The 18,412-nt window shown below is 52.2% G+C and overlaps 1 protein-coding gene across 1 annotated transcript; it reads right to left on the bottom strand.

Annotated features, from left to right (window-relative positions):
- Positions 1 to 2,063: 2,063 nt before the first annotated feature.
- On the bottom strand, positions 2,064 to 16,701 carry PVR (PVR cell adhesion molecule). Its single transcript, XM_059904605.1, has 8 exons — positions 16,379 to 16,701; positions 13,227 to 13,586; positions 11,263 to 11,568; positions 9,713 to 9,830; positions 6,529 to 6,677; positions 5,138 to 5,257; positions 3,354 to 3,385; positions 2,064 to 2,739 (listed from the first exon to the last, which is right to left on the bottom strand). The coding sequence occupies exons 1-8, from the start codon at positions 16,455 to 16,457 to the stop codon at positions 2,668 to 2,670; spliced, it is 1,236 nt and encodes a 411-aa protein (XP_059760588.1). The 5' UTR covers positions 16,458 to 16,701; the 3' UTR covers positions 2,064 to 2,667.
- Between the last annotated feature and the right edge of the window lie 1,711 nt (positions 16,702 to 18,412).

Below are 18,412 nucleotides of genomic sequence, written 5' to 3' on the forward strand. Positions count from 1 at the left end.
TAATAGTAAAAGTGTGGAAACAACACAAATATCCATCCTTAGGGGCCTGGTTGAAAAAGTCCTGGACGTTCCCCTGTGGAGGAGGGCTGTGTGGCTATAGAAAGGCTACAGATGCTCTCTCTGAATTTCCAGAAAACTTCAGTAATAAAAGCAAGGTCAGAGCAGTGTGTACGAGATGTTACCTATCGTGGGGAAGAGAATATATATGTATATGTTTGTGCATCAATAAACTTACCAGGAAGTAGTTCCATGGTTATCTGAGATGGAGCAGGGGCCCAGGGTAGAAGTGGCAGATAGAATAATGAGTCCCCAGAGATATCCAGGTCCTAATCCCTGGAACCTGTGAATATGTCCCCTTACATGGCAAAAGGTACTCTGCAGATGTGATTAAGTTAGGGACCTTGAGATGGGGAGTTAATCTTGGATTGTCCAGGTGGGCCCTAAATGTCATCACAAGGGTCCTCATAGGGGAAAGAGGGAGGCAGGAAGGTCAAAGAAGGAAGAGGGCAATGTGATGAGGTAGCAGGGAGAGAAATGGTGATGTGATGCAGGGCCGTAAGCCAGGGAATGCCGGCCGCTTCTAGAAGCTGGAAAGGCAAGGAAAGGGCCTCTCCCCTGGAGCCTCCAGAAGGAACCAGCCCTGCCGACACCTTGATCTTAGCCCCCTGAGACTCACTTCAGAATTCTGGCCTCCAGAACTGTAAACAAATAATTTTGTGTTTTTTCAAGCCACCAAGTTTGTGGTAATACAATTCCCCTGCCTAAAGGGTACAGTTCAATGGTTTTTGGATATATTACGTTATTAATTTTTAAAAGTTGGGGTAACATAGAGATGACAAAAATTTGCCATTTTAACCATTTTGAAGTGTACAGTTGAGTGGCATTAATTACATTCAAATGCGCAAAACTGAAGATCCACATGCAAAAGAATGAAGCTGGACCCTTACTTTATACCTTATGTGCAAATTAACTCAAAGTGGACCCCTGATATCTTTTTTTAAAAAAAAATATTTATTTATTTATTTGGTTGCACTGGGTCTTAGCTGCGGCAGGTGGGCTCCTTAGTTGCGTCTCACAGGCTCCTTAGTTGTGGCATGCGAACTCTTAGTTGCAGCATGCATGTGGGATCTAGTTCCCTGACCAGGGATTGAACCCAGGCCCTCTGCATTGGGGGCGTGGAGTCTTATCCACTGCGCCACCTGGGAAGTCCCCTGATATCTTTTTATAACTTGTGATTTGGGGATTTTATGTACAGGCCCACTTCATTTTATTGCTCTTTGCCTTATTGCACTTTGCAGATACTGCATTTTTTACAGATTGAAGGTTTGTGGCAACCCCGTGTCGAGCAAGTCTCTCTGTGCCATTTTTCCAATAGCATTTGCTCACTTTGTGTCTGTGTCATATTTTGGTAATTCTCACAATATTTCAAACTTTTTCATTATTATATCTGTTATGGTGATCAGTGATCTTTGGTGTTACTGTTACAAAAAGATTACGACTTATTGCAGGCTCAGATGATGGTTAGCATTTTTTAGCCATAAAGCATTTTAAAACTAAGGTGTGTACATTGTTTTTAGACATGATGCTATTGCACACTTAATAGACTACAGTATAAACATAACTTTTTTTTTTTTTCCTGTTTAGCTGTGCCGCATGGCTTGTGGGATCTCAGTTCCCTGACCAGGGATTGAACCCGGGCCATGGCGGTGAAAGCGCTGAATCCTAACCGCTAGACCATCAGGGAATTCCCATCATAACTTTTATATGCACTGGGAAACCAAAAAATCCGCAAGACTTGCTTTATTGCGATAGTCTGGAACTGACCCCGCGATATCTCCGAGGTATGCCTGTATTTTGTAGTTAAAAGAATTGAAAAAAGAGAGAGCGAGAAGTAAGACATGCTCTCCCCCTGGTGTCTGAGAATCCTGGGGATTCGTGTCCTTGTGACCCTCTTGCTTCAAGGTCTTCCCTCCATGCCTTTGGTTCTGTCTCACATGGTGATGGTCCATGCAAAACTCTGTCCCTCCTCAATTCCCACAAAAGATCCCCTCGCACACAGCCACTCGAGGTGTAATAAATAAACTTTAATGAGGTGTTTGGGGGCTGGGGACGGACAAGGGGTTTATGTGGCAGCAAGGCAACTGATCTCCCTTTGTGTCCCTGACACTGTGGAGCCCCACTGGCCTTGTCACCCCCTTACCACTCCCATGCTGCTGGGTCGCATCTCTTTCCCGTCCTTCTCTGTTCTGCATTCTCCCGTCTGCCTAGAGAGGAGCCCAGATCCTTCTCACTTTCCCTTGCAGAGTGGCTCATGCCCTGCATTCTGGCCCAGGGTCTCTATCTCCCTAAGGTATTTTCTCCAACAGACAGTTCTGTCTGTCCCACTTGCAGTGTAGTAAACCGTAACCGTGTGTAAACAGCTTTCCTGAGTTCTGTGACTCCTTATGGTGAATGACTCAACCTAAGGGTTGGTCTTGAGGACCCCTGAGCTTGCACCCGCCCACTGTGTTGTGAGGCAGAGGGGACATTCTTGAGGTCTGGCAAGGGAAGGGTGGCCAGTCTCTTTGGAGGGAGACGTCATCCGTTGAGGTGGGGTGGCTGTCCAGCTGCGAGGCCCGCTTCCTCACCAGCCCCAGTGACGACTCTCTCTGTTCATTCCCGATGCTGTCACCTGGTGCCCTCTGTCGGTGGATCCCGGGGAGAGCTGGCATTACAGCCAACAGCTGAATAGATGACATTCTGGAAGGGGGAATACACAAACTTTAGCCTCAGGCCTTTCCAAAACAATTCTTCCTGCTGAAGCCCAGCATGCAAAGAGCTGCAGGCCTGCTTCTGTCCCCGCCCCTGGAAGCCAGGGCGGCGCTTCTCCAGGTGTGGTCATGAGTAGGGAGGGGAGGGACGGGGTGCCTATGAAAATTCAGGTCCCCAGGCGCCAGCACAGACCCACCAGACCACTCTCAGGGGGTGGGGCCCAGGAACCTACAGTTTATATTTATTTATTTAGGCCACACCGTGTGGCCTGTGGGATCTTAGTTCCCTGACCAGGGATTGAACCCGGGCCCTCGGCAATGAGAGCGCGGAGTCCTAACCACTGGACCGCCAGGGAGTTCCCGGAACCTGAGTTTCAGCAAACCTTACAGGGGATTCTGCCCAGCAGGAAGGGTTTGGGAACTGATGCTCGAGGCTTTTGAAGAAAAGATCCAGGACCTGACTCCTGAGGCTGTGCTGGCTTTTGGTTAAGTGCTGCAGGTGCCCAGAGAGGCCTGGCCCCTCCTTGGGAAAGCCCACAGTGATTAATCTGTGGTTCATGCAGAATTCCCCCATACCCTCCTCAGCTCCATCACCACACTTACCCCATTAGCAGACGAACTGTGCTGGTTCCAACCTGAGGAGACAGGAGGAGAAGTGGTCAGAAGTGAATGACAACGCTGGAAAGTGTGGGAAGAAGGCGCGTGTGGGTGGCCAGGCCCCCTGAGTTCTAAGGCCTGGCTCTGCTATTGATGTGGGGGAATCACTTCCCAAAATGGTTTCTACATTTATAAAACACAACTGGGGTATGGGCTTCATCTAGTTATTCATTCAGTTATTAAGTATACATAAATATTTACTGAGCGCAGGCTCTGGAACCAGATGGAAGGGTTCAAATCCCAGCTCTGTCCTTTAGCAGCTGTGTGACCATGGGTAATTGACTTAACCTCTCTGTGCCTCAGTTTCCTCAACCATCAAACAGGGATTTATTCAGCAAATAGAAAATGTCTACTTTGTGCCAGGTGCATTCTAGGTGCCGGGGATATGGATGTGGTGAGCAAAACAGACAAAATTTCCCTCTTCTCATGGTGCCTATGTTAATAACAACAGGCATATTAGTAATAGTGATAATAATCATAGCTTATATATACACCCAGTGTGTGGCTTACAGTGTGCCAAATGCTGCACTAAGTACTGTACCTATATTATAAGGTACAGTCACTCCCATTTCACAGAGGAGGAAACTGAGTCAGAGAGAGTAAGGTATTTTCCCATGGTGATGCAATAAAGCGGTGGAGCGTGGACTCAGATACAGGCAGTCTGGCTCTGGACGTCATGCATTCAGCAAACACGTACTCAAATGCCTCTTTTGTGCCCGACCCTGTGGTAGGTGGTGCTGAGGACACAACCATGACCATGACACTTCTAGCTCTGCCCTCCTGGGGCTCCCAGTCCACTGGAGAGACAGACAAGTCCCCACACAGTGATGTCCCTGAGTGGGCAAGGCTGGGGTGGGGGAGCCCAAAACAGGTGCTTGGCTCATTTCGGGAAAGATCAGGGAGGGCTTCCTGGAGGAGGGGGCCTCCCGCTGGGATGTGAGGAGGCCATTTTGTTTAGTGGTTGAAGGAACAAAGCTTTGTAGCCATCAGAACTGCCTTCTACTCTTGACTTTCCAGCTGTGTGCCAGCTGGCAGGTGACATCACCTCTCTGAGCAAACATTTCCTCATCTGTAAAATGGGCTCATAGCAGGACTCTCTTTGCAGGGTAGTTGTGAGCATTCAAGGGGGCTGTGCGCAGAAAGTGCCTGGCATGGAGAAAGTGCTCAGCAAAATGTAGCTCTTTTGATTACAGAATTAGCCGCAGGGCTTTGCCAGAGGGAGCTGTGGGGAGGCTGCTCCAGGCAGGAGAACAGGCTTGCAAAGCCCTTGAGGTGAGAGAATGTCAGATCCTTTTAGAGCTCGGGATCGGGGCACCAGTTCCTGCCACCCCCGTCCTTTCCGTGAGAGCAGGGAGGGAGCCAGTCGTGAGCAAGACAGATGGAAGAAAGCTGGGGTGGGGGTTAAATGTTATTCCACCCTCCATCCATCCAGCAGGAGCTCCTGTGTCACCTGGATTAAAAGCCAAATCCTTACTGTGGCCTTCGAGGACCTACAGGAGCTGCTCCCACTTTGTAAAATGAATCAATGATCCAATGAATAAAACTGCCTGGTCTCAGTGTCTGTCAAATGAGGGAACCTCATGGTATTGGGGTGAGGATTCAGTGAGAGGCTGCCACGTGGAAGGCTTAGTGCAGAGCCTGGCACATAGTAGGTGCTCAGTTATGTTGGCTGTGGTGATGTTCATTTATGGCGGACAGGCGGGGGATGTCGCAAAAAAGAGGGGACTCACAGGAGTTTCTGGATTTCCAGAAATAAATCAGGAGTAGACCAACCGGTATGATAGTGAAAGTCAGGATGATGATAATGATCTTAGAGGACAAGCCCGAATGTGACGGCTCTCTGGGAAGTCCTGCAGGAAGAGAAAGAAGCAGAGATTTAAGATGAGAGACTTCGGGCTTTTTACTTGCCCCCAAAATATTACCCTTCGTTTTTTTTGTTTTTTGTTTTTTGTGAAATAGTATGCCTTACGTTGATTTTCTGAATGTATTTTTTTTCTTTATATTTTATTTATTTATTTATGGCTGTGCTGGGTCTTCGTTTCTGTGCGAGGGCTTTCTTCAGTTGCGGCGAGCGGGGGCCACACTTCATCGCCGTGCGTGCGCGGGCCTCTCACCGCCGCGGCCTCTCCTGTTGCGGAGCACAGGCTCCAGATGCGCAGGCTCAGTAATTGTGGCTCACGGGCCCAGCCGCTCCACGGCATGTGGGATCATCCCAGACCAGGGCTCGAACCCGTGTCCCCTGCATTGGCAGGCAGACCCCCAACCACTGCACCACCAGGGAAGCCCTACCCTTCATTTTTTAAGGAAGCTACCACTCTGCTTCCCTCAGTCTATATGGTTTAGGTGGACTTGACCCCACCCTCTGGTTCCTAGGATGGGACTTTGACCTGGGCCTGGCCAATCAGAGCATTCCATTCTCCCTGGCTACTGTGATTGGTTCATGGGGGTGGGGGTGGTCTGTAACTTAAGTTGAGCCAATGAGAGCCAGCCCTGGGATTTTGGCTAGATTATTGAAAGTGGTGTATTCTTTCCCTTGGGATTTCTAAACTGGTGGGCTGTGAGCCTATAGCTGCTGAGGACCATCTTACCTTCCTGAGGGGAAAGCCTGCCAGGGAATAAAGCCAGCATAGAGAAAAGCAGAGACAAGAGAGGTCAAGAAAAGCAGAGACAAGAGGGGTCAAGAAAAGTTCCTGGGTTACATAGTTGGAGCACCTGGATCTAACCATACCTGAAGGTACCTTTCCAATAAAGTCCCATTTTTGCTTGGACTATTTTGAGTTGTGCTTCTATCAACTGCAAAGGATAGAGTTCTGTCTAATACACTTGGAAAGGCCTTCCTGAGTCTACTGGGAAAAGGCATCACGCAACTACCCCAGCCTGGGTTTCCAGAGGGGCTGTGTTCAGGTGGCTGTACAATGGTTCCAATGGTACAGATGTTGAGTTAACAGAGAGTAAACCTTCCATGAGGGGGGCTTAGGGGAAGGATGGGAGCTAGAGAGCATTCTTGTGGCTGAGGGACTCGTTTAACCAGGGACCACCTCTAAACTCCTCCTTCAGAGGGAAGCCTACTGTGATTTCCTCTTTTGATCTTTCTGTTCTCCCCACCCAGGGGGCTTCTTACCTGTGACCAGGACGGTCACTTCTGCCTGGCCAGTCCCTAGGGCGTTGGTGACAAGGCAGATGAAAGTCGTGTTGATGGACTCGTCCACGGTATGGATCAGGAGCCGGGCGCCCTGGGCCACAGCAGAGGGTGGCAGGGGTCCCATGGTCCTAGGAGAGACAGATAGGTGAGGAAGTGGCCTCGGTTGGAGGCCTAGAATAACAGGTGATGGGGCACTCACTGTATGCCAGGAATACAGAAACCCTCACGCCATCTACAGTACAAGTTGAGAGCAAGCCTGGAGTTCCCCCAGCTCTGCCTCTCACACTCCCATCCAGCCGATCGGCAGATCCTGTCTGCCCCACCTTCAAAATCTAGCCTGAGTCTGACGACTCCTCAGGGCCTGAGCAGAGGCCTGAAGGAGGTGAGGGTGAGCCGTGTGGGTACCGATGGGAAGAGCATTCCAGGCATAGGGAACAGCATATGCGAAGACCCTGAGGTGATGGCATAACTGTAGTGTTTGAGGATCTACAAGGAGGCCACTGTGGATATAGAGGCGAGAGCAAAGGACCACGGCCACCACCCTGGTCTGTTCCCCCTACTCCTGGGGGAACCTTCTCACTGGGCTCCCTATTTCCACCCCCGCTCCCACCCTGCTCTGTCCCCCACTCAACATCTGAGAGACCTTGTTAGAACTAAGTCAGCTCAGGGACTTCCCTGGTGGCGCAGTGGTTAAGAATCCACCTGCCAGTGCAAGGGACACGGGTTCAAAGAAGCCCGAGCACCGCAACTAAGAGCAGCCCCCGCTCGCCGCAACTAGAGAAAGCCCGCGCGCACCAACGAAGACCCAGTGCAGCCAAAAATAAATAAAATAAATAAAATTAAAAAAAATTATATATATAAAAAAAGAACTAAGTCAGCCCAAGTCCCTCCTCTGTCCAGAGCCCTCCAGTAAAGGAAAAGTCCTTAGCACGGGCACAGGTCCCACACAAGCTGGCTCCCTGATGCCACTGACCCCTTTGCTCTCGCCTCTATATCCATGGTGGCCGATGTGTTGATCCTCGAACACTCCAGCTATGTTCCCACCTCAGGGTCTTCACATATGCTGTTCCCTATGCCTGGAATGCCCTTCCCATCGGTACCCATACCGCCCACCCTCACCTCCTTCAGGCCTCTGTTCAGATGTCACCTTTGTGACGCCTTCCTTGGCCACCCTCTTTCAACTGCAGTGACCCCCTTCTCACCCTCCTCCTCTGCTTTATCTTTTCCATGGCATTTATCACCACCTGACACACTCTGTTCTTGACAACGTTATCTTGTTTACTTTTTAAATTTTTTAAAAAATATTTTATTTTGGCCACGCCCTGCAGCTTGTGGGATCTTAGTTCCCCGACCAGGGATTGAACCCCGGGCCCCTGCAGTGAAAGTGCTGAGTCCTAACCACTAGACCACCAGGGAATTCCCATGTTATCTTGTTTAATTGTTTCTCTCCCCCATCAGAATGGGAGCTCTGAGAGGGGAGGGAATTTGGTCTATTTTATTTACCAAGGTTTGTGGGTCAACAGCGTCTGGCACACAGTAAGCAGTCAAGAAACAGTGGTTTAATGGATGGAGGAGACACAGGCATGGATCTGGGCGGCAGAGCTGGCATGGAAACCTGGCTGTGTGGCTCGTGAGCCTGAATCGTGGCGCTTTGGGGCAGGAAGGTAATGGCCAGCCATCAATACTAGTTGAAAACCTTCGACTGGCAGTTCCTCCGGCCAACCACTGAGACACGACTGTGGCTGTCCACAGAGATGGACAGACGGGGATGTTCACCACCATGGCATTTGCAGAGTTGAAAACAGGAGAGCACCTCCGTATCCCCATTTGGGATGGGTTAAATCACTGAAGGGCTCATCTATGATGGAATCGCAGCACCGTGAAGAAGGGGGCTGTGGGTATTTTGAAATGCATAAAAGATAAGGACTGTTGGCTAGATGGAGACAGGAATGGACTGATGGGCAGGAATGTGATAAAGAAGTACGTGAAAATATCAGAGGCAGAATCCACGTGGTGGGGTTTTTGAGTGTTCACTGGAAAATTCTTACAGCTTTTCTGTATGTGTGAAAATTTTCCTCATAAAGTGTTGGGGGAAAATAGATCTATGTGCCTTGACATGGAGAGGTGTTCATGAGATAGAGGAAAAATTTTTAAATTGTACATACAGCACAGTTTTTGTTTAGAAATATTGGAAGAAAAGACGGGAAGGATGTATAACAAAGGGTAACAGTGGAGGTGTTCTGGAGGTGACTGGGTACCTGACTACAGGTGCTATTTTCTTCTTTTTACTCATGACCATATTGTCTAAAGTTTCTACAATGCTAAGTTATTTTTGAAATAAGAAAAAAAGGCCCAATAAAAATTACATAAAACATGGGACTTCCTTGGTGCTGCACTGGATAAGACTCTGCACTCCCAGTGCAGGGGGCCCGGTTTCGATCCCTGGTCAGGGTACTAGATCCCACATGCCGCAACTAAGAGTTCGCATGCCGCAACTAAGGAGCCTGCGTGCCACAACTAAGACCTGGAGCAAGCAAATAAATAAATTTTTAAAAATTACATAAAACAATTTACCCTTTGCCTTTATCTTCCCCCACTTGTAACCCCGACCTCGGTATGGATTTGAGGAGATTTTCTCATTGCTCTGCCCCTCAGTCAAGAGAACGGGGACGGGACAATATTTGCTCTGTGAGAGGTGACTGAGCAGGTAACACGTGATGGCTGGGGAGGTGGCACAGCCCAGAGGTTAAGGGGATCAGGTTTGGAGCGAGACGCCGATGGGAGGGTCACCTCTGTGCCCCATGGCTGTGTGCCCGGGCAGATGACGGCAGCTCCTGCGGCCCAGCTAATCTTTAATCCAGGCCTGGCCATAGTGCAGACTGTGTCTGGAGTGTGGGGATCCTGTGGGTTCAAGCTAAGTACAGCAGGCACGCCATAAAGAGCAGGTGTGTCAGCACACCTGGACTAAACCACCGCATAAACTGTGCGCACGCAAGACAGACATTTTCCTGGGGGCCTGCAGTTGACTGATTGCTCTCTTTTTACTTTCCTGCCTACACCCTTCCTCCCTCAGAGCCAGGAATCGAGGTCCCTAACCCCCTCATCTCTCAGGACCCAGGTAGCTGGGTTCCCAGCCCCTCCTCCCTCTGACCCAGGAACTCACGTGTTCCAGTTATAACCTGTGGGCTCCGGTTTGCTGCGGACGTCACAGTTCAGGAAGGCCTCGCTACGGCCGATGTACCAGTTGCCGTCATAGCCGGATATGGAGACCTCGGGGGGGTCTGAGGGAAACAGACACACAGGCTCAGAGACAGAGAGCCTTCAGAGGGGCCTAAAGATAATTGGGATTCATGTCACAACAGGAAAAGGGCCTTGGTGGGTTTTGGGGAACAGCTCAGGGTAGAGAGGCCTCCGAGGGGTCTGGGGCGATGGGTTCTACCCCCCACCCAACCCCGGCTCCGAGAATGGAAGTCTGGGAGTCCTCAGCAGGGTGCCAGGAGGTGGGGCGCAGAGAGGGCTTCTCAGGACCTGCTTCTCTCTACTGGTTTTCCTGGGTAAAGCCAGATCCTGGTGTGCCTGGGCTGTCCTGTGAGAAGAGGCCTCCTGGGCGCTCATAATACACAGGAGCATATTCAAGGCTCTGATAAGTCCCGCAGGAAAGAATCCTGGATGAGCCTGTTTCAGCCTGCTGCTTATCCAACTCAAATGTGATCGACAGGGGAGATTTTCAAAGTCCCCAGAGGGAAGGCCAATGAGACAGGGTGTTTTTGTGTGTGTGAGGTGGGGGGGTGCTGAGGGAATCAGTACAGCACCTACTGGGGAGGGAGTATTCGGTATAGACAATGATGGGAGGACACAGCCCGCAGACGAGCCAGTGTAGACAACAGTGGGCTAGAGAGAAGTGCAGACTACACTGGAGCCAGTGTAGACCTCTCTCCAGGGGATCCAGTGTAGACAGTGTTGTGGGTCGGTGTGAGAGAGCGCCCGGGAGAACCCGTGTAGAAAATGCAGGGTTTCAGTGCAGCAGTGGTCACGGGCACCTCTCTAGACAACACAGGCAACAGTGCCAACTCGCCACAGCTGGTGGCCTACATGATTGGTGTAGACAGTGAGGGCAGCGCTGTCTGGGGCCCAGAGGAGCCAGTGTAGATGGTTGGTAAGGCAGGGTAGAAAACGGACAAGGGAGTTGGTGTAGATGGTGGGGAAGTGGTGTAGCAGTGTGCACAAGGTCAGTGTGGACGCCTGCCCAGGGAAGCAGGTGTAGGCACTGTGTAAAGATTGGGCTCAAAGGAGCCCATACGGGGCGTCAGTGTAGGCGGTGGCCAGGGCAGACAATCGGGGAGCAGTGTGGACTGTGGCCTAAGAAGCTGGTATAGGCCTTTCCTGGCGGTCCAGTGGTTAAGACTCCACTGTAGCGGGCACGGGTTCAATCCCTGGTTGGGGAACTAAGATCCCACATGCCACGTGGTGCAGCCAAAACAAAAAAAAATAAGCTGGTATAGACAATGAAGGACAGTGCCGTTTGTGGCCCAGGGGAGCCGGTGTAGACGATGTGCGGACGGGGGGAGGCAGTAATCAGGGAAGCCAGTGAGGATGATGGGGGTGATGTTGGGAGTGGCCTGGGTGTGGGAGGGTCAGTGTAGACAATGGTGGGGGAGGGTGGAGACAGTCTGGCAGCCCCTGCTGCCCTTGCTCACACTTGGGTCCACTCACAGGGCACGGTGAGGGTCATGGGCAGCGCCACCGGCTCCTCGAAGCTCTCGTGCTCCACTCTGCAAGTGACATTCTTGCCATCCACATGGCTGGAGGGCATCAAGGTTAAGAGACTGATGACGGTGACAGTGCCGGGCAGGGGCCCTGGCTCCTGGCTTGTATTCGCCATCTTGTCCAGGGGCGGGGACCAGGAGATGCGGGCGGGTGGGCGACCCCCCCTGGAGATGCAGTGGGCCACGGGCACAGGCTCCAGGCTGAGCTGGCTGAGCGGGATCTCCTGGGTCTCAGCCTTGTTCTGGGGCTGGGCTGGGGGAAAGAAGCAAAAGGGATGGGTCACTCCTCACCTGCAGTCATTCAACAAACATCTCAGCAGCAGAGGAGGGCGGCTCATTGAGGGGACAGGATGTGGCCACGTTCAAATCCCAGCTCTGCCCCTGAGCAGTAGGGTGGCCTTGGGCAAGTCCGTGCCTCAGTTTCCTTGTCTGTCAACTGGGTATAATGAGAGGATCACCAGCGATGAGAATTTGCAGGTAAAGCTCTTAAAATGGTACTTGGCGTGTAATAAGTGCTCAATGTATGTTATTATTATTGGTAATTGAACACATTGCCTGGCTCTGTGATGGGCAGTGTTGAGGACCCAGCAACGACCGAGACAACCCCACCCCTGCCTTCACGGGGTGGACTGTCCAAGGGGAAGACAGACTTCCCCAGGCAGTGATGACTCAGAGTGGGCAAGGCTGGGATGGGGGAGCCCAGAAGGGGTGCCTGAATCTGTGGGGGGAGCGTTACAGAGGGCTTCATGGAGGAGAGGGAGGGATGAGCCGTGCCCTGGAGGGTCTGAGGGAGAGTGACTGGCTCAAGGTTACACGGTTGTCAGCGACAGAGCTGGACCTCCCCACAAGGTCTGTCTGACTCCAAAACTACCTTGACCATTTCTTAATCATTCTGGTGATTCCATGACCTGGGGTTTCACTTGCTTCCTTTCTCCTCAGTACCTGTGTTCTTGTTACTGAAGATTTCTCTTTAATTTGACTCATTGGTTCTGTTTTACCCTCATCCTAAATCATGAGACCTGAAGTCCCAAGTTTTCTGAAATGACGACAGTTGCCTTTGGTTGGGTACTGTGTGCCAGGCACTGTTCCAAGCACTTAATCTTTCCTGAGTCATTCATGCAAGGCCCGGGACAGTTCCTGGCACATAAGCAGAAAAGAAACGTCAGCTCTTATTCATCCTCATAGCGGGTCTCCATTTCACAGATGAGGAAACGAGGCACAGAGACTTTGTACTCAGCTGCCAAGAGGAGGGCCTGTCATATTTTCCCTGGTGCTCATAAAAATGAACACATGGTTCCATGACAATGCCAAGGGTGTCCCCCCTCCCCCCCCCACCTTACTGGGTATCAGAATCCCCTCCTCCGAGTCTGTCTATTTCAACTCTCCCTTCCTCACCAAAGGGCGTAACAATAACTGACCCCCTATTACCAGCTCACAGAGGCCTCTGCTCTAAGCAGTTCGCCTGGATAAACTCCCGGGACCCTCAGGACAGCTTTCTGAAGGCAGCACTGTTGTTACTAAGCCTATTTTGCAGATGAGGAAAGGAGGTTCCCAAGCTGGTAGCGGCTTTTCCGCTTTCCAGGACCTTTCCTGTCCCCACCGCCTTCTCGCACCAGCCACTCCCCCCTCCCCCCTCCCCAGCACCACCAGCGCCTCCATCCCCTCGGCCCTCAGTCTCCAAGATCTTACTTCCCAGCATCTCTAGTACTCTCTTTTGGTGCTCCAGCCCCTCCCCCCTCGAATCTCCCCTTCTGCATCCCCGCCCCATCATTGCCCGACCTCCTTCTTTTGTCCCCGCGGAATCTCTGCTCGGGAGGGAATCTCCCTCCCTCCCGGGCCCTTCCCTCTCTTTGCTTACCTCCCTACGCCACCCCACACCCCTCCCTTTCGGCCCCCCTCCTCCCGGCTCACCGAGCACCCGGAGCCAGGTTCGGGCGCTCCTGTCGCCGTTGGGGAACGTGGCGAACTGGCAGGTGTAATTGCCTTCATCTTCGGCGCGCAACCCCCGCACGGCCAGCGATGCGTCTCGCAGCTCCTCGCCTGGCCTGGCGGCCACGAACTCCAACCGGCCGGGCTCCGGGAAGCTGGGGCCCTGGGTGGGGTGGAAGACCGCCACGCTGCGGGCGGCCTCCGCCAGCTTCTGCCGAGTCCAGGTCACCTGCGTCACCGTCACATTGTGCTCCAGCGGCTGCAGTTGGCACGGCAGCTCCGTGGTGTCGCCCAGAAAGCCGCGCACCTGGGCTGGGGCCAGCACTCCGATTGTCCTGATCCCTGCGGGGAAACGCGGGGCGGGTCACACCCGGGTGTCCCTGATCTGGATGGGGAGAGGCGCCTGGGAGGTCGCTCACCTGGGCCTTGGAGCCCCTTAGTTGGGAGTGTGTGTGGGGAGGGGGGACGGAGGTGGGGAGGGTCAGTCCGGATCCAGGGATGAGGGTGAGGGGGGCTGGATTGGGTCTGCAACCGGGTCGCGCCCTTTCAGTCGGACTGTTGTTACCGTATTTCCTCTATCTCAGTCAGCATCATCAGTTTTTAAAATTGTGGTCAATATTGTGGTTAAAAAATTAAAATTGCCACTTAAACCATTTTAAAACGTACAGTTCAGTGGCAGTAAGTACCTTCACGGTGTTGTGCAACCACCACAAACTTTTTCATCACCCCTGAGTCATCAATTTTAAGATGTCATTTACAGCACGACCCGTCTTCAGTGGTTAGAGCATCCTGGATTTAGAGGTGTGGAAAGGGAAGAAACTCTAGATCTTAGAATCCATGAAATAAAATCTTACTGCTATTACTCTATGTGGACTCGGGTTGGGAAAATGTTTGTAGGGGATCCTAGCACAAGAAGGGAGGTGATCATGGCCCCAGTGTTTTGGATCCCCTCAGATCTCTGCTGTGAGGCTTCAGGCAGTTTCCTTAACCTCTCTGATTCTTTTTCCTAGTTTGTAAAATGGGACTGAGAACAGTTAACATTCACGGGTTGCTTACAAAGATCAGGGGCTGCTCTGAGCACTTTACACATCTCCCAGCATTCAGGCCTTAAACAGCTCCTTGAGGTAAGCACTACCGTCAGCCCCACTTTATAGAGAGGGAAAGCAAGGCGCAGAGTCTTGTGCTCCAGGTCACACAGAGCACAAGTGGCAGAGGTGGATTTGAACCCGGGCCATCTACAGTTAAGACTCCTGATCTCTCAGCCACCAGGCTCCAGATGAAAATCTTTCTGCCCAGGGCACCCTGCACATAGTAGGTCCTCAATATGTGTTGGCTTTTATCGATATCAAGAAACACAATGCTATGCGTCCTTATTAATAATAATAAGGATGAGGGACAAGGTGAGAAGGAGTTAAGTGCTTTGACTCTCAGTCCTGCTACTCACTAGCTGTGGCCTTTGTGCTGCTGGTTTCACTCCTCTGAGCCTCAGTCTCCTCATCGGTAAAATGGGGGTGGTTATAACTTAAGAGGGTGTTGGGAGGACTAAATGAGGAAATTTATGTAAAGGGATTAGATATGCCAAGCACCCTATACAGGTGAATATTATAATTATTGTTATGAGGAAGAGGAGGCTGGGAGGTAGTGGACTGGGGTGCTTGGAGCGTGCTGTGTCGAGGGAGGGCACGGTCTGGACACAAGGGGATTGTGGAGTGGTGAGCATGCTAGTCTGGCTTCGAATGCCAGCTCCACCATGGACGTGCTGTGCAGCTCTGGGCAAGTGAGTCTCCTTCTCTGATGAGTCTCCTGGGAACTCCCTTGTTTATGAGCTGCCGACTTAGGCTTCATGGGTGAAAAGGAAACACCCAGGCTTTCAGCAAATTGTCTCTCTGAGAATGACATGTCACCCTTCCAGAAAGCCTTCCACTCTGCCTTCTGTCTGCTTCCTCCATGCGCTGGATCCAAAATCCTGGCTCTAGCAATGACATCCTGATGTGGCTCACCTCTTTTCTTTGTTTTTTCTCCCTCCATGAGGCAAGACCGCTCTGGGCAAGTGAGTTTCCTTCTCCTTCTCTTGATGGCAAGACTGCTATGAGGATGAAACTGGATGAAGTGGCCTTTCTCTGGCCTCGTACTCTGAGTAATAGCCAGGCCCAAGCTCCACTGTGTGCCAGGCACTGGGCAGCTCCCTTAGGTGACGCCTCCTCCAACCCTCTCCAAGGGCCCATGAGATCCACACTGGGAGCACCAGTATTTTCATCCCCATTGGTCAGAGGGGGCAGGTGAGCCTTGCAGGCTCAAGCTACTTGCCTAAGCTAACCAGCAGGTGAGGGGCAGAGCCTGGGTTGAGACCTTTTGGGACATGGCCAGACTCTGGTTTCCCCGAGCCTGCGTTCAGTGTTGTTATTGTTGACGTGAATTATCGTTATCATTATTGTTCTTCTCCAGTGCATCTGACCTAGCTCAGCATCTTCCCAAGACACGGTCTTACTAGGTAGGTAGAGTTCCACCCCCTGTCCCATCCCCCACACACATTTTATGGAAACAGAGAGCTTAGGTCACTTTCCTGAGCTCACACATGTGTTAAATGCCAAAAGCTATTTTGAGCGCACCGCCGTCTGACATCAGTGCTGTATCCCCCAGTAACTTGGAAGGCTGCCCATAGTAGGAACTCTATAATAAACGTGTGTGGGATGAACGCATGCATGAATGAATGGCCATGTCCTTAGAGTCAGACATGTGGGGTCGAACGGGAACGGGGTTATGTGCCGCTGCTCCCCCCCCCCGCATCAAGCATCCTCTGTCGTTGTCAGCGGGCTATTGGGGGCTGGGGAGAACGGTCCGCTTCTAGCGAGCGGGGTCGAGAGGTGTGGTGCCCGGGCGTGAGTCGCCTTCCACCTTATTTTTTCCCGGAGGCTGGCCCGCCCTGCCCTTCAGAAATCTCCCGAGGTCCCGCGGCTTTCAAGGAAGCTGTCAGGAGAGTTCGCCCCAGCCCGGCGTTTCTCCATCCCGGGGGCGGAGGGGAGCCCAACGCGAAGGGCGGTGCGCTCTGCCTCGGGGAACCCAGGGGGCCGGGCCCAGGCGGGTGGGGAGGGAGAGGGGGAGCAGGGGCCGCCCGACCGCGCGGGGTCACTCACCGGCTCCCGAGGACGCCCAGAACAGCGACAGCAGGGACAGCAGCAGCGGCGGCCAAGCTAAGAGAGTGGTTCCGGCCATGCTGGGCGCGCCGCCGCCTCCTCCGCTCGCTCGGCCAGTTGCGCGGCCGCCGCGGGTCCTGGCCAGGAATCCTGGCGTCACTCAGCCGCCGAAGCCTAGGGGAGGGAAGGGGGAAGTTCTACTCCTTCCCTCCTCAGACTTGCAGCGGGGAAGAAGTAGAGAAGAAGTAGAACTGGGCTCCCGGGTCCCCGCCCGCTCCCGGGGTTCCCGCCGAGGCTCCGGTACTGCCCCTCCCTCCGCGCCTGCGCTGACACTCGTCACTAGGGCAACATCACTAGGAGGCGGGTTCTGATGCGAGGAAGCTTCGATATATGGGTCCCCATCTGACAGGCGAGGAAACTGAGGCACGCAGAGAGGTTCAGCGACTTTCTAAAGTTCAAGATTGGCGAGGGACAGAGCAGAGATTCGAGTCTATAATCGGGACAGATCCTGAGTTCCTAAGCTCAAGAGCTTAAACCCCCTGGGTTCATATTGGGCAAGTTGCTTCTCCTCCTGAGGCCTCAAGTTTTCTCATCTGAAAAATGGACAGGATAACAGCGCTCACCTCACGGGAGGGTTTGTAAGACTTAAGCAACTGCTTAGCCCAATTCCTGGTATGTCGTTTGTACTCAATAAACAGCTCTCACAATGACAACGACTGTTGCTTTACAGTTATCATCAAATAATAATGCTGGTGAGAATGATGGCTCATTCATTTTTCATTCCATAGATATTTTATTGAACCAGGCAGCATTCCAGGCACAGGGGATGCAACAGAAAATAAAACAGACAAAAATCCCTGCCTTCGTGGAGCCCCCCTTCTATCAGAGGGAAACAGACCATTAACAGATCAATCCACAGAATAGCATCATGTCTAGAGGTGATGATGGTTAGGGAGCAACATATAGAAGGGAGAGAGATGAGAGAGACCAAGATAGAGACAGAGGAATGAGAGCGGAATGGAGATAAACACTCAGAGATGGCCACTGGGAGATGGGGAGAGAGAAAGAGAGAAAAGACACAAAGATGGAGACACAAGACAGATAGTGAGGTGGGAGAGAATCGAGAGGCGACAGAGAGACCCAGAGAGCTCTGTGCTCAGATGTGGAGCTTGGGAGACTTCCTGGTCCCCAGCCCTGTTCATCCTAGCCGTGATCCCCACCTGGCCCACTAGCAGCTCTGACCCTTGTTCTGTGACATCCCCATATCTTTCTAGAAAATTCCCCCTTTGGGCTTTGGCCAGTTTGGAGGGTTCCGTTCCCTGCTGCCCTCTCTGACTTGGCCCCAGAGCCCACTCCTGGCACCCAGCTGTGGGTGGGTGGCTCTGATGCATGGTGTCTCTCACTCTGCATGTATGTAGGTGAATTTCTGAATGGAAATGTGGGAGCTGGTCTCTAGGAAATCTCTGAATTTTCTGGCACTCTTGTTCTGGGCCTCTGAGTTATTTCCAAATCGGGAACTTGTGGCCGCTTCTCTGTTTCTCCCCTGGGCCATGATGTCACCTCTGGGGTTCCCCCTCCTCCCAGGGCTCCTGGCTACGCTTACTGTGGTTGCGGCAGCCTGCTCTCTGACTCTGGGTGGTCAGAGGCTTCCCTCTTTCCCCCCCTGCCAATGTTTGGACTTCAGATTTGGGGCCCACCTCACCCCATATTCTGCCTCTTCCCCACTGGACATCTGACTTCTCGGTGACAGGAGTGGGGCCTCTGTCTGAAATCAAATCATTAGAGCCTTGGTCCTGAACAATTCCATGCAATGCAGATGATACAGGCTCCGTTACTGAAGCTCAAAATTGGGGTCAAGGCAGGGCTGAGGGTCAGGGATGGGGTGAAGGTTAAGGATGAACTCAAAGTTGGGGTTAAGAAAAGGGAGGTTCTCAGGGATAGGGTTAAGAGGTGGTGAGTGTCAGTAGGAGGGGGAGCGCCTTTGGTGACTGGTATTCCTGGGAAAAAACACTTTGAGTCAATAAATACTTGGGA

Source organism: Balaenoptera ricei, chromosome 19 (assembly GCF_028023285.1).
Source record: "Balaenoptera ricei isolate mBalRic1 chromosome 19, mBalRic1.hap2, whole genome shotgun sequence".
Lineage (NCBI taxonomy): Eukaryota > Metazoa > Chordata > Mammalia > Artiodactyla > Balaenopteridae > Balaenoptera > Balaenoptera ricei.